The sequence below is a fragment of the Amphiprion ocellaris genome, chromosome 16 (assembly GCF_022539595.1).
Source record: "Amphiprion ocellaris isolate individual 3 ecotype Okinawa chromosome 16, ASM2253959v1, whole genome shotgun sequence".
Lineage (NCBI taxonomy): Eukaryota > Metazoa > Chordata > Actinopteri > Pomacentridae > Amphiprion > Amphiprion ocellaris.
The window spans coordinates 21,048,379-21,063,037 of record NC_072781.1 but is presented as its reverse complement, the minus strand read 5'-3'; the positions used below and the strand labels follow the sequence as shown (position 1 = coordinate 21,063,037).

The window sequence follows — 14,659 nt, the reverse complement described above, 5'->3', positions numbered from 1 at the left end:
ACAGCAAGCCTTGCTGCTGCCTCTCACATTTGTCTTGATTTTACACCTTGATTCTTCTTCTGTTCTTTTCTTTTTTTTAACTTTTTGACAGCATGCCACATGTGGAGAATGAAAGAGTTTTCTGTTGATGTGACAAGAAGAGACCTTTGTCTAAACAAACTATGCTTGATCTTTTCTCACCATTTTCTTCAGAAGTAAATTATCCAACAACTTCTAACACAGTTTATAATGGAAGCATAAAGTAAATTACCTTTAGTCCATTCCTCACATTAACAATGGACAGTTGACAATCATAACTCATCTATAGACCTTCTATGTAGTTGTCATTTACAGGGACAAATACATGCTTTTTCAAGTACAAAACATTTGTTTAGAGTTGTGTTTTTCAAACTGTCTAAATCTTTCCCGGGGCTGTTGTGTATGCCAGGAAAGATAGGACCGGAACTGAAAATAAGCTAAATATACTTCTACTGTTCAAGAGGGATTGTGTCTGTGTGTCACACTCACATTGACTATACAGGCATCTTTAGATCGGCCTGCTTCTGTGACAAAACAGCCTATAGGGAAACCAGGATTACAGAATTTCTGTCCATCTTCAACATCATAGCACCAGGTGACCGGCATGTTATCCACAATCCTACACACACAAAACAGAAACACAAAAGCATGTGATGCCCACTAATAAGATGTAATGTGCACATTTTATGTATATTGCACAATCTTATTGAGGCAATACTTTCTTAAACATCAAGTCACATTGGACAGTTACTCTAAAAGACAGACAGACAACACATCATAGTGTTGCCCAACATCACAACACTGTATGAGAAAAGCAACAGTTGAAATTATCTTTCGTTCAAGTCAGTTTTGTCATAAAATCAACCATGAGCAAAGGACTATCCAGCAATTAAGATTGAACAGAGAGACCATCAGAGCCATCTTATTGGATGATTTGGTTATGCAAGCTTTCTTTGGTCTAGGTGACACCAGCATCTTCTACTGGAAGCTGAGCTGTTTGGTCTCAGGTCGTACAGAAAGAACCAAGTCTCATCCCTAGCAATGATGTTGTCCAGAAACTATGGATTGCCCTTTGGCGAGTCTTTTAGTCCTTGGTGAGCAGTTTGGGTACAAGCTTCCTGCAAATCTTCTGCATACCCAAATCATCTGATAAGATGGTCCTCACTGACTCCCTATTCAATCCCTGTGGCTCAACCATCATGCTGATCAGTCTACGATCACCAGTTCGTTGACCTCCTGGATGTTGGTATCAGTTTGACATCCAAATTTTGGGTCATTCTCCACACCTTCCCACCCCAGTCTACACCTACTGTGCCAGTCGTAGACGTGTATAGGATGTTGTTTGCTCCGCTTACACATATTTCAACATGATTCTTGGCAACAGGACCTGGAAGGTCTGTAAAGCTAGAGGGTAAGATAAAAGCAGCAAAGCATAAGGAAATCCTAGACGACAACCTGATACAGTCTGCAAGAGAACTGTGACTTGGGAGAAGATTTGTTTTCCAGCAAGACAACAAGCTGAAGCATACAGCCAACGCTACACAGTAATGTTTTAAAGACAAAAGGGTGAATGTTCAGAAGTGGAGTCAGGTGGAGTGTATGCCACTGAATCATACATACCAGTGATGCTGGTAGTTGAGTAGCATTCCTTTCTTGAGGAAATCCAGTTTGGCTTTGTCTGATGGGTTATTGGTGGAATAGGTTCTCATACACACCTTCCCACACACCACAGGTTTCTTGAACTCAAACTGACAAACAAAATTGTAATATAGGTGCTATTCAGCATTGTGTCAACAAGGTTTTGTTTAATAACAATGCATCATTCACAACAGTGCAAAATCAGTTATTAATACACATGGGGTGCCCTGGGGGATCTTAACGTACAGGGGGGACAGGTGAATTGAGGAGTCAAATACTGATCGTGGGACATCGTCCGATGGGGAGGGCAATCCAATATTTGGATCTCAGAATAAATATTTGGATACCACCGCCACGACCGAATACTCAGATATTCAGGTCCAGCCCTAGTTTGGGTATTCTGTAGTTTTTTTATTTGTATGTATTGTGTGTACATATTACATTTTTATGTTGTCATTAACGAAATTATGAAGACCCCAGGAAGAATAGCTGCTGCCTTCCAAAAGCTGAAGCGAATCTTAATAAACAAACAAAAAGACAAATACATTTTACCTCTACAGTGTGTGACTGCATCAGGGATTTAATGTTTATATAAGCTCAAATTAGGATCAACAACATTTTGAGTTAGTAAAGTGATTTCAAACTTTGAAGATGTAAAGCAGTCTTTGTAAATTTATATTATCCTGGACACTACCCCTGACATCAATCAAATCTAACATTAACAAACTAAAGAACAGCTTCTTCCCACAGGCTGTCAAATGCATTCCCTCTTTCTGAACACACCAAGGAAAGGCTGAGGACACTGGTTGCTTAAGTGCAGTACCCCCCATTCCACCCTGCACTAATTGGACATACTATCTCATGTTTGACAACTGCTCTTATATTTTACTATACACAGTGTAATCATAACTCACACACCGCAATTTTACCTTTAGTTGTTTTTACATAGTGCATTCTTACTTTTTTAATTGAGTTTTCTAATCATCAATTAGCCTTTCAACACAATTAGCTAACACAATGTAACACGAGAACACAGGAGTGATGGTTGCTGGAAATGTTCCTCTGTACCTCTATGTAGATATTCCATTAAAAATCAGCCGTTTCCAGCTAGAATAGTCATTTACCACATTAACAATGTCTAGACTGTATTTCTGATTCATTTAATGTTATCTTCATTGAAAAAAACTGCTTTTCTTTCAAAAATAAGGACATTTCTAAGCGACTCCAAACTTTTGAACGGTAGTGTATTTGAGTCCACATGTTTGTTGCTCTTAATATGTCTATGTGTTTCTGTAGAGAAGTTGGTGTTGCTATTGACACGTGTTACCTTGTATGGTGAAGGTTCAATCCTCTCCCCAAAGAGAACCTGACCCAGATTCTCTGATGGACGTTCCATTGTTTTCTCTGAGCAGAAGTCAAACCTGCAGAAAAAAAAAAGAAAACACTGTTCAAAACACTCTGGACAGACTAAATACCTTCACTCACCTCATATATACTGTAGTCAATAACATTGTGATCTAGAGATTCTCAACTCTTTCATGAGTTCATTTTTAAATTCTCAAATTCTTACGACTCCGTGAATTAGGGAGACCTCAGAAACTATTTTTGTTTTTGGATTAAGATAAAGCACAGAGAAGCTGTTTTTGCAACCTGATGAAATAAGATTTTTTTTTTTTTTTTAAAGTCTCACACAGAAACAAAACACATAGTGCTACTTACGCCGTATATTCGTAAGGCAAAACAGACTCCACTGAATCAAGCCTGTTCACAAACAGTTCAATGGTTGACTAGAAGAGAAGAGAAGAGAAGTGGACACATATTAGTAGAAGATATATTCACCATATATGACCAATATCACCTAATATTGGCTTGTTACAGATATATTGGTATCAGGGTATATGTGTTGTCAAATATGTGCTACTGTTACATGGTTTACCAATATTAGAAAGGCACTACAGTATCCCGCCATTAAAAATTGTTAAAGCATTTTATTAGAAGTTGTATGACTTGATGTGCAACAGTGCTCTGCTTTCATTTCCTGCATTCATAGAGGTTGCGTCAGCTGTTTTTTGTTCTCTTATATGCACACTGCAGCTTTCACTATGACCAAATGAGAGGCATGGCTGCAAATGCTAGTGCCCTTGCTGATCATCCACAGAAGCAGACGTGTAAGGCAAAATACGGTACTACTTCGCTTACATAATGCCGACAGTGAGGGCAAACCCAGACACCACAAGGTTGATCTGTAAGACATATTTTATAACTACACAAACCAAAGAAACAAACATGCAGTTTGTTAAGGCATGCTGGTGTGCTCACAGACCTCAAACAGTGAATGCTTAGCATATGTGATAGATAACATAATGACATCTGAATATCACAGCAGAAATCGACACTTATCAAACGTTTTTCCAGTCCTCTATTGTAAATTTTGGGTGAGTCCAAGCAAACTGTAGCCTCAGGTTTGTATTCTAAGCTGACAGGAGTGGTACCAGGTGTGGTCTTCTTCTACTGATATAGTATATTTGCTTCAAGGTTGGACGAGCTGCATGCTCAGAGATGGTATTCTGCATTCCTTGGTTGTATTAGTAATTATTTGAGTCACTGTTGTCTTTCTATAATTTGAACCAGTCTGACCATCTGACCTCTGGCATCACCAAGGCATTTTCACCAAAGCAACTTCCGCTCACTGGATATTTTCTCTTTTTCGGACCATTCTCTATAAACCCAAGAGATGATTGTGCGTGAAAACCCAGTAGATCAGCAGTTTCTGAAATACTCAGACCAGCCTGTCTGGCACAAACAACCATGGCATGTTCAAAGTCACTTAAATCCACTTTCTTCCTCATTCTGATGCTCGGTTTGAACTTCAGCAGGTTGCCTTGACCATGTATGCATTGAGCTGCTGCTGTGGTGATTGATTAAATATTTGCGTTAATAAGAAGTGAAACACATAAACTGGCTGGTGAGTGTGTGTGTTTAGGTTTGTAATCTGAATGCTGTGTTTGAAAATAGAGATGTTTGTCATATTGGTCAATTAGCTAAAAAGATAAAACCAAATGAAACAGTGATCATTGCCTTTAATGGCCTCATTAAACTCTGGTAACTTTCACAAAATAACAATGTTAGTTCCATCAATTACTGCTACACTCTACTCTATGGAAATATAGCCACCATTAAATTATTGTTTGCTGAAGAAGCTCCTTCCATACTGCACAAAACCATTGTTGATAGCTACTCTTCTCTACACATACAGAGACACTGTCTTGGATCCCCCATAGGTATGAGTAGTTTAGGTCTGACATTTACCCCACCTGGTCAGCTGCATGGTGTTGTAATGATTGTGGCAGCTTTCTGCTAAGTGTAACAATCTGACAGTTTGCAAGCATAGCATGCTAACTGCTGCTACCATAAATAATTAGTTTTCAACAATTCTACAATTTCATTTAGCAGACGCTTTTATCGAAAGTGACGTACACTGCTGTTCACAAGTTTGGGGTCATTTACTACAGCTGATTTTTAATGGAATATCTACATAGGGGCACAGAGGCCTATTTCCAGCAACCATCACTCCTGTGTTCTAATGCTACATTGTGGTAGCGAATGATGTTGAAAGACTAATTGATGACGAGAAAACCCTTGTTCGATTATGCTAGCACATGAATAAAAGTGTGTGTTTTCATGGAAAACATGGAGGAGAACAGTCTAGCTATCTTTTGCGCACAGTGTATCTAGTTCATCTTTTCTTTTCAACTATTTAGAAGAAGTCAGGGAGTGGGAACTTGTGCTTGACCTTAATAGTGGCATCATGCTTGAGCCATGACTTCCTCCAGCTGCTATCTAGAGGACAACATATCACACCTCCCAATATTTACTGTACACGTACTTTGTAGTATCAATGAGTTTGTTAAGATACAACTACCCAGCAGAAGAATACAAGTACAAGAGGAAGGCTCTTGTAGTTGCTTGTAGCTCTGCATTGGCCAAAATACCTTTTTTTTGACAAAGCTTTTAATAAAACATGTCCCTGAAATTTTTTTTTTCTATTTTACATGTTTGTTTTGTTTGTATCCTTTCATATCTCTAAATGTAGCACATATGGAAAGTGCATTCCAAATAAAATGTATCATTATTATTTCTTGCACATGGGAACTTTTCAATAAACAGCATACCAAAAATAACATCATGCAATCCGTTATCATCAGTCCTTATAGACAGCAGGACTCATTTTGTAACGCAAACTAAATAATCAGGAGTCAGTTACAACCTAGTTTTTCTAGTTTGCTATCTAGACTGTGAACGTCACTTGATTTAAAAACAACTTATCTATAATTCCAGCACCAGAACAGTTAGCTGTAACACAACAGCAGCATGTCTGGAACAAACCTCTCTTCTCTTTATTTACTGGGTGCTGTGAGTAAGGAATGTTAGCTATTCAGTCATGTTGCTGAAACTACACTGGACATGTGTGACATGCAGCGTTTACCTTGCAGTCCGGAACTTTGTCGTTTCCGGGTTCACAGAAGCTGACGGGCGCCAGACCCGGGAGGTAGAAGGCGGCCGCTGGAGCCAGAAGAGCCGCTGCAAGGAGCCACAGCAGCATATTGAGCCGGACAGTCCTCTGAGAGACGCAGCCAGCAGCAACCCTGCTCCTTCACTGCTCACAGACAGGACAGACACCTGCATCCGGGTCTGTACAGAGGAACAGCGTAGCCGGAAGTCCTGCTTGGTGGAGTGGAGCATTGTGGGATCGGTGACAGCCGACAGGAGGCTCATCTCGTTTAACTGATTTCAGCTCCGAGAGTCCTCCGACGAAGTCACTACTGAGAGGGACCGAGAGGGAGGAGAGGATCCATCCATCCATTATCTATACACCGCTTTACCTTCACTAGGGTCGTGACTCGTGAGGGACTGGAGTTTATCCCAGCTGACTTAGGGCGAAGGCAGGAGAAACCTTGGACAGTAGTGGTGGGACGTTCGGCTCTTTTCAGAGAGCCGGTTCTTTTGGCACGGCTCCCAAAGAAGATCCGGCTCTTTCGGCTCCCAAACGGCTCCTAATTTTTTAGTATTGTTTGTAGCCTCATATTTTAACCTAGCCAGGCAAATATGAATGATTTGTGTATTGATAAACTCCTTTTGCACTCAGTTTTTTATCAGAAGCCTGATAATTGCCTCATTTTGTGCATTTGTTCTGTTACAAAAGCAGACATTCTTACTTTTGTTTAATATTGTAATGAAAGGTTTTTTTGCACAAGAAACAAATGAACAAAATACTGCACACAAACCCACAGAACACAACCAGAACAGAAACAGAACCAAACTTGGTAGTCAAACAGTATAAATGTCCTCAGTGCAGGTTGGCATTCAAAAAAATCAAATGCCTGAGCTTGGATGGGCTGACATGATTTTTCTTTCGATGAGAATCTGCCCTGTTTTGAGAAGATTCTCTCAGATGGAATAGAAGTTGCCATAATACAGAATCTCTCCTCCATCACCTTCACCAGATGGGGGAAGACTGAGGCCTTGGCCTGTCACCAGGTCAATGGGTCATCTGCTGGTTGGATAAGGGGCCTGCCTTCACCCTAAATCAGCTGGAATACTGGGGACTCCAAGCCCCCCATGACCCTAATGAGGATTAATCGGTATATAGATAATAGATGGATGTTTTTGTGCGAGGAAACCGGGGAACCTGGGGAAAACCCATGCATGCACAGGGAGAACACGCAAACCCTACACAGAAAGATCCCAGGCCCAGGCCAGATCAGTGTGAAAGTGTTCATTTGCATTGTTTAAGAAGATTACTGAAACCTAAGATTGTTTTTTCATTGTTGTTGTAATCTTTTGCCATTCTAGACTCTGTGTCAGTAGGAGAAACACACATTCATACTGCTTTTAAACAGCAACTAGAGCATCATCATGCACCACAGCAAACCATGATGGAGTTCATTGGAGATTTGATTAATGACTGCATAGCGTGAACAAGGCAAAGTTCCTTTTTAGGACTTTTACAACTTCAAGTTTCACTTAGGTACTGCTAGAAAAAGTTTAAACTGGCATTGAATCTTGCAGCTTATAACTGCTAAAAACAACCTGAAATATGTGTGAAATTCAGTCTGCCAAATTATTAAGTACATAAAGCTAAAACAAATTTGATCTAATACAGGAGTACTGCAATAAATGCTGCCTTTTTGAAGGTTATAATGTTCAATAGTTGTTGAAACTGTTTTAAGAGAGATGTTCATTCAACTGCATCGTCGTTTTGGAGGTTATATTTTGTGGTGCCACTGAACTGCATGATATTTCACTTACACTATCCTCACTGATAACAATGGGGTGAACAAAATATTAAACTAAAATATAGTTAAAAAAAAAAGAAGAAGAAATAAAGATGACACCAGCAGTCTATGAACACCAGATCAAAGGCACTCACATCATCCACTGTGAAGACTGTAGGATGCAGTTAAAAGATCTGAAAGCATGTGGTCCATAAACTTGTACAATGGCCTCTGTGGTTCTGGAGAAGGCTAAAGTGTGATAAAATAATTTTGATGAGTGATATACTCAGGATTGTTTCATCCTGTGCTAGGTGGATATGGTCCAAAACAGCCAAGTAGAAATATGTATCTTTATTGTCTAAATCAGTGTTTAGACAAACAGAAACAAAATATTTGTACTCCTTTACTGAAAACACAGAGATTTTTGTTTTGTTCACATACAGTTTAGAGCAGTGAAAACCTATTGCTGTCACAAAAAAATTTGAAATTATTAGGGGTTCTTAAGATCATCTCAGTTATTTTTAACCTTGACATTAAGTGTTTTTATGTTGTGTATTTTGTAAGTATCCCATACTGCATCAATAATTATATTACTATTGTGTAGTCATACAATCATCGAAAGATTTATCTCACATGATGCGGCTTCTTACCTAGCAGGCATCGCAGTTATTTGTCAGTCTACATATGCAGCATGTCGTTCGACACAATATTAGTTATACAGAATCACAACATGCAATACTTTAAACAGTGTACATATTCTTCATATCACATAGTCCTACCAACAAGGAGCAGCAGGCCTTAACAAAATAAACAAGAAAATAAAATAACAGAAGAAAATAAGTTCAGTCAGAGAGATGATGGCAGGGTGATGAGTCTACCCCATCAATAAACATATTCAACTATTTTGTTTGTATTCTATTTGTGGTGTGTTTGTATTTGGTGAGCTATTCAGGACCACACTTTTAAACAAGGATTGTTGTACTTTCTTGAAAGGATGGAACACTTACTGAGATAGAACAAGTTCAAGGTTTTGAATGGTTCATCATAAAAAAAAAAAAATCGCCCATTACATTTTATCTGGAAACATTCAAATCAAACATTTCTTTGAAAATGTCATGAACTACAATTGAAGAAGCAATGAGCATTTTATTTTTCTGTAATTTATCTCAGCTGTTTAGAAGTGTTTTGATTCAGATCTAATTTCAATGAAATGGCTTTTAACTCATGAATATCAGAAATCCGCATCTCAAAATATTAGAACATTTCATTTTGAATTTGAGTAAATTACTGTTCAAACGGCATAAATACTGTGAATCTCTCGGTCTAGTTCCATGCACACAACTGCAATCATGATCAAGACTGCTGCCTTGAAAGTTGTCCAGAAGATCATTGACACCTTTCACAAGGAGGATAGACCACAGAAGGTCATTGCTAAAGAGGTTGACTATTGACAGAGTGCTGTATCAAAGTATATTTATGGAAAGTTGACTGGAAGGGAAAAGCCTGGTAGGAAAAGGTGCAAAAGGTGATGACTGCAGCCTTGAGAAAATCATCAAAAAAAGTCTTGGGAGAGCTTCATGAGAATTGGACTGAAGCTGTCAGTGTATCAAGAGCCACCAGCACAGACATCTTCAGGAAAGAAGCTACAACTGTTGGATTCTTAATATTCACTCAGAAGATCTTACCTGAGCTAAGGAGAAAAATAACTAGACTGCTGCTCAGTGATCCCTCCCACTTTTCAGGTGAAAATGAATTTTGCATTTCATTTGAAAGTCTAGATCCTAGAGTCTGGAGAAGAAAATGATTTGGGGTGCCAGATTACCTGCTGGTAAAACGATGGTTAAGACTGTTGTCTCATGGTTGAAAGGTCCTGGATTCGAATCTCGGCCTGGGGTCTTTCTGTGTGGAGTTTGCATGTTCTCTCTGTACCTGAGTGTGTTCTCACCTGGTGCTCCGACTTCCTGCCACAGTCCAAAGCCATGCTGAGGTTAACTGGTGATTCTGAATTGTCCACAGGTGTGAAAGGGGAGTGTGCTTGGTTCTCTGTCTGGTGACCTGTCCAGGTGAACCCTGCCTTCGCCCTAAGTCAGCTGGGATAGACTCCAGCCCCCTTACAACCTTACAGAAGATAAGTAGCATATATGGACGGATGGATGTCATCTGCTGGTGTTGGTCCACTGTGTTTTATCGAGTCCAAAGTCAACACAGCCATCTACCAGGAGGTTACAGAGAAATTTGTTCTTGGAAATGCAGATTTCCTTTTCCAGCAGGACTTACCACCTGCCTACAGTGACAAAAGTACGAGATAGTTTGCTGATCATGAAATCACTGTGCTTGATTGGCACCATAGAACCCCATGTGTGGTTTATTATCAAGAGGAAGATGAGAAACATCCGTCTCAAAAATACAGACGAGCTGAAGGCTGCTATCAAAGCAACCTGGGTTTCAACAACATACATGTACATGCTCTGTTACAGTAACTTTTCAAAATCCTACAGCTGAAGTTGAATTGAAGTGAACTGGAGTATTAAAATGGCAACTAAAGCAAACCAGCATGATCAACATCTCTTTCATGAACTTGTCTTGTCCATAGCTCCAAAACCTGTGACATGTAGTGATGTAGGACTGAACGGTTTTTGATTGCATATCAAATTTTGGCTGCATCTGAAATATTCCTAAGCATCATTGACATCATGGCATGTTTCCATCAGCATACTGCTGCTGTGATTGTGGCTACATCATTGTTCAACCCACAGTTACTTTCAGCCACACAGTTACTCCACCCGGGTGGCTCAAATACAGAGGTTGTAAGTAAGGTATCACTTGTGTTTGACCTTTGACCCATGACCATTAACAAGCACAGGTCAAACGGACAGCTGCTTTTTTGTTCCAAGGACATTATGTCCAGTCCAGCTGCTATCAATCCTTTTTACTGTAGGACAGTAATTCCACTCTCATTCCGGTGGGTTAGTGGTCATTCAGCTGCAAAGATATGACAGCTTGTTTCCAGCAAGAGCAGATGTTTAATATTGCATGTCTATTGTGTGTCTCTTTGGCTGTAAATCCACTTGTGTAAGTGTGGAGTGTTCTCAAGAAGTCTTCCACTTGTTATCATCGAGACATCTTTGCATTGTGTTGTTTTTTTATAAGGAAACAACTCAGGCAGTCAGTCAGTGTCTGTCCTGGTCTCGACTGAGGCTGTCCCGAGTCCATTTGATCATCGTTTCTGGAGATCGATAGAGGAAGATGAGCTTGGAGTAAAGTTCCTCTTCCAACTCCAACTCTCCTGTCTCACGCACCTGAAACAGACCAACACTTATTGTTTGTGAAGGTGAATTTAAAAGAATTGATGCTTCAAGACACCTCCAATAACACAAACAGAACCACGTGTCTCAATTTTTAAAAAAAGAAATAGCACATCAAAGCTAATGATGATTAGACTAGAATAATATTCAATATATCTTAGTTAATGAACAGCGTATTCAAATTTGGAAATTTAATTGTACTCAGATTCTGATATGTGTGTGTTAATATGCAAGCACTGCACACTAACCAGGAAGATGTCTGTGCAGAGCTTCAGGATACGGTCCACACAGGGCAGCTCCTCAAACATGATGGAGTGCGAGATCTCACTAAAGAAACCACGCACAAACTTCCCAATGACCAAGACCACAGACACATAAAGACCCATGATACTGGAAGGAGAAATTAGAATAGACAAGAAAAAAATCATTACACTCTGGCAGGGTGGGAAAAACATAAAAAAACTACTTGATGTGTCAAATAGAATGGTCTGGAAATATCAAAACGCCTAATCTTCGCCATAAATTATTTTGTAAACCACAAACAAACCACTTCAATTGTCTGGACGGAACCGTAGTGTAACAATATAGTTGCTGTGCATATTTAAAAACATCGTTGTGAACATTGTGGCACAGTCACTGAACATAACCTGGAAGTTTGCTGAATCATGAAATCATCAACAGTTTAAATTCTAGTAAGGCTAAAGTTTTACATAATTAAGGGTATGACTCCTTTGACTGCCAAGTTGGTTCCATCACAGGACAGTCGACAGCCCAGAAACATTTATATGGTGGGCCTCAGATTTACTCCTGCTTCTCCTTTTTGTTCATTTTTGGATTAGTTGGAAGTTAGTGTGTCACGCACTGTCAAGATGGTGATGACCAGAGCCACTGAACTGCTGTTCAGAAAATTTATGGATCATGTCATGGAAGATTTGCCCATCATTAGATACACTCCATGTAAATCCCCGATGAACGGATTGAAGCAAACAGTTTCTATGTTTAAAAACGTCTCAACAAAGCCTGTTCTGAAAGAGGGCTGCGGCTTACAAATACTTATGTCCAAAGTCATTGCGTCTGGAGTTAGAAACTAAAAACACAGACATAGTTACTTATGATAAATTTAAGGTTAAATTAATCACCAACCAACTCCACCAGCTATTTTGACGGCAAGTGAGTCTGCTAATTAAAAACTACTAATCACAATACAAGAAATTTCAGTGGTTTTTTTTAGACTTCCCTTTTAATGGGTAGGTAAATAATATTATGCCTCATTTAATACAAACATTTTATTTCTTCAGTAGCTCTAACTTGTGCAGAATGCTGTTGCTTAAATTGTCAATGGCAACAAGAGGCCTGTTCTGTCATCAGTGAGTGGTCATAATGTTAAGACTTATCAGCGTACATATGTATCCAACCCCTGTACATGTGTTTGTGTTTCTTACCCATATCCAGCCAGGAAACCCAGGCTAGGCGGACTGACTTTGTCATTGAATATTACCATGGGTAGAACACCACATGAGGAGGGGCGACAGCTTGCAATGGCAATGTCCCACCACTCTTGGTTCCCACTGCTGTTAAGTGACCTGTCACTCTTCAGGGACAGGGTTATGTTCAGATAATCATCTTCATTACCTACAAGACAACCAATCAGCTTTGTTAAAACACATACTTTGAGATGTGAATTACAAATATACACGACTAAGTTTGGGGTCACCCAGGCAATTTCATGTTTTCCATGAAAACTCACACTTTTATTCGTGTGCTAACACCATTGCACAATGGTTTTCTAATAATTAATTAGCTTTTCAACACCATTAGCTAACACAATGTAGCATTAGAACACAAGGAGTGATGGTTGTTGGAAATGTTCCTCTGTACCCCTATGTAGATATTCCATCAAAAATCAGCCATTTCCACCTAGAATAGCCATTTACCACATTAACAATGTCTAGACTGTATTTCTGATTAATTTATTGTTATCTTCATTGACGAAATGCTTTTCTTTCCAAAAATAAGGACATTTCTAAATGACCCCAAACTTTTGAACGGTAGTGTACATGCTGAGACTAAGGACTCCATTTTTGTGAACCTGTGAGTGTGGAGTGGCATAGTTTCTAGTCAAGTGTGCCAAGGTGCTTGCCTAGTGGAATGCAGAAAAATGCAACAACAACAAAAAATACTCGGAAAAATTTAGAAATGGCCTCATCACATTCCAAGTTATTCCAGTAGAGGGCACTCCAACACTATTGGTTATAATAGTTCAGCACTGTAATGCATGTATGCAGCACTAATAGCAAAGTGTGCATCTCAGCTGAGCAGACGAGGATGCAAAGTAAGGCATCTGTATAATTTGAGAAATATATTGCTGGAAAGTTAATACACACTTATCCCATCATTTTCCTTCTTCAGTAAAACTTTAACACAAGCAAAACAGAATATGTATGTTATGAGGTGGAACATCTGGTATATAACAGGTATTTTCACCAGGTTACTAAATTTAATCCAGTCAGAGGATTGATTAAAATGTTTAAAAAACAGTGTAAAGATGGAAATGCTTTTCTCAATGATATAATGCCATTTTAATGATTATGAGTGAATCTGACATTTTGTAGTTACTTCTGATTCTTGATCTTGGTAGAATCACTACTCTGCACTGTACTTTTAACTCATTTGGGTGTTTTGGTTCTTTAGTCTGATTGCGGAATGATTTTTGCTTATTTTCTCATGCTATAAAAAAATCTCATATTGTTAAAAGTTTGACAGTAACTCTGTGGACTCTGACCTTTATATAGTTGACTGACAGGTTTGGCCTCAGCTCCATTGGGGGCACGAATGTAGTTAGGGAACATATGAGGAACAAGTCTGGGAAAAAGACAAAATATCATCTGTTTGATACAACTGTAAGGATTACATAAAACATAAATCATTTGTATTTACATAAACATCCTTCCAGAGAGTGAACCTACACAGGCTCAGTGCGATTGCCAACTAGTAATGAGGCCATTTCTGCTCTCACTGGGTTCCCTGGTTCCAGGTCTATTGAGTGTTTGTCAAAGGTGTGCTCCACTGTCCCACCTTTACCCAAGTCCCTGTCATGAGACAGACACAATCAGCTTTTAGAGACATTCAAAGACACATCACAAGTCATCATCAATCACAAAAAATGTATATCATAAATGAAGAAAGAAAAAGGTCAATCAGAATTTAAAACTCCATATACTATGCAACTGTATATGCATAGTGATATTCTGTTACTGTGTTATAGTTTGTACAAGTTAGAGTCTATTTTTTATAATCTAAGCAGGTGTATTTTTTGTGTATTTTAAACAGTTATATATTTTACACGGCGGAACTGGTCTGATACATCATACATACCAGGACCTTGCCAGAGTGTAAGTTGACAGGTACCTGGATTGCTCTGTA

General features: G+C 39.1%; 2 protein-coding genes across 4 annotated transcripts in view; both read right to left on the bottom strand.

The window, feature by feature from the left end:
* The window catches only part of tm9sf2 (transmembrane 9 superfamily member 2), a 41,321-nt gene extending 34,956 nt beyond the window's left edge, over positions 1 to 6,365 (bottom strand). Inside the window, exons 1-5 of the mRNA XM_023262811.3 lie at positions 6,143 to 6,365; positions 3,376 to 3,443; positions 2,984 to 3,077; positions 1,639 to 1,766; positions 508 to 637 (exon numbers count right to left, since the gene is read on the bottom strand). Of these exons, the coding sequence (XP_023118579.2) occupies positions 508 to 637; positions 1,639 to 1,766; positions 2,984 to 3,077; positions 3,376 to 3,443; positions 6,143 to 6,259 (537 nt within the window). The 5' untranslated portion in view covers positions 6,260 to 6,365. The remainder of the gene's footprint in view (positions 1 to 507; positions 638 to 1,638; positions 1,767 to 2,983; positions 3,078 to 3,375; positions 3,444 to 6,142) is intronic.
* Positions 6,366 to 10,265: 3,900 nt separating this feature from the next.
* piezo1 (piezo-type mechanosensitive ion channel component 1) overlaps positions 10,266 to 14,659 on the bottom strand; it is a 98,471-nt gene continuing 94,077 nt past the window's right edge. For all 3 annotated transcript variants that reach the window (XM_035944723.2, XM_023262809.3, XM_035944724.2), the window contains 5 exons: positions 14,203 to 14,325; positions 14,019 to 14,098; positions 12,679 to 12,868; positions 11,485 to 11,626; positions 10,266 to 11,230 (listed from right to left, as the gene is read on the bottom strand). In XM_035944723.2, coding sequence (XP_035800616.2) covers positions 11,102 to 11,230; positions 11,485 to 11,626; positions 12,679 to 12,868; positions 14,019 to 14,098; positions 14,203 to 14,325 — 664 coding nt within the window. In that variant the 3' untranslated portion in view covers positions 10,266 to 11,101. The remainder of the gene's footprint in view (positions 11,231 to 11,484; positions 11,627 to 12,678; positions 12,869 to 14,018; positions 14,099 to 14,202; positions 14,326 to 14,659) is intronic.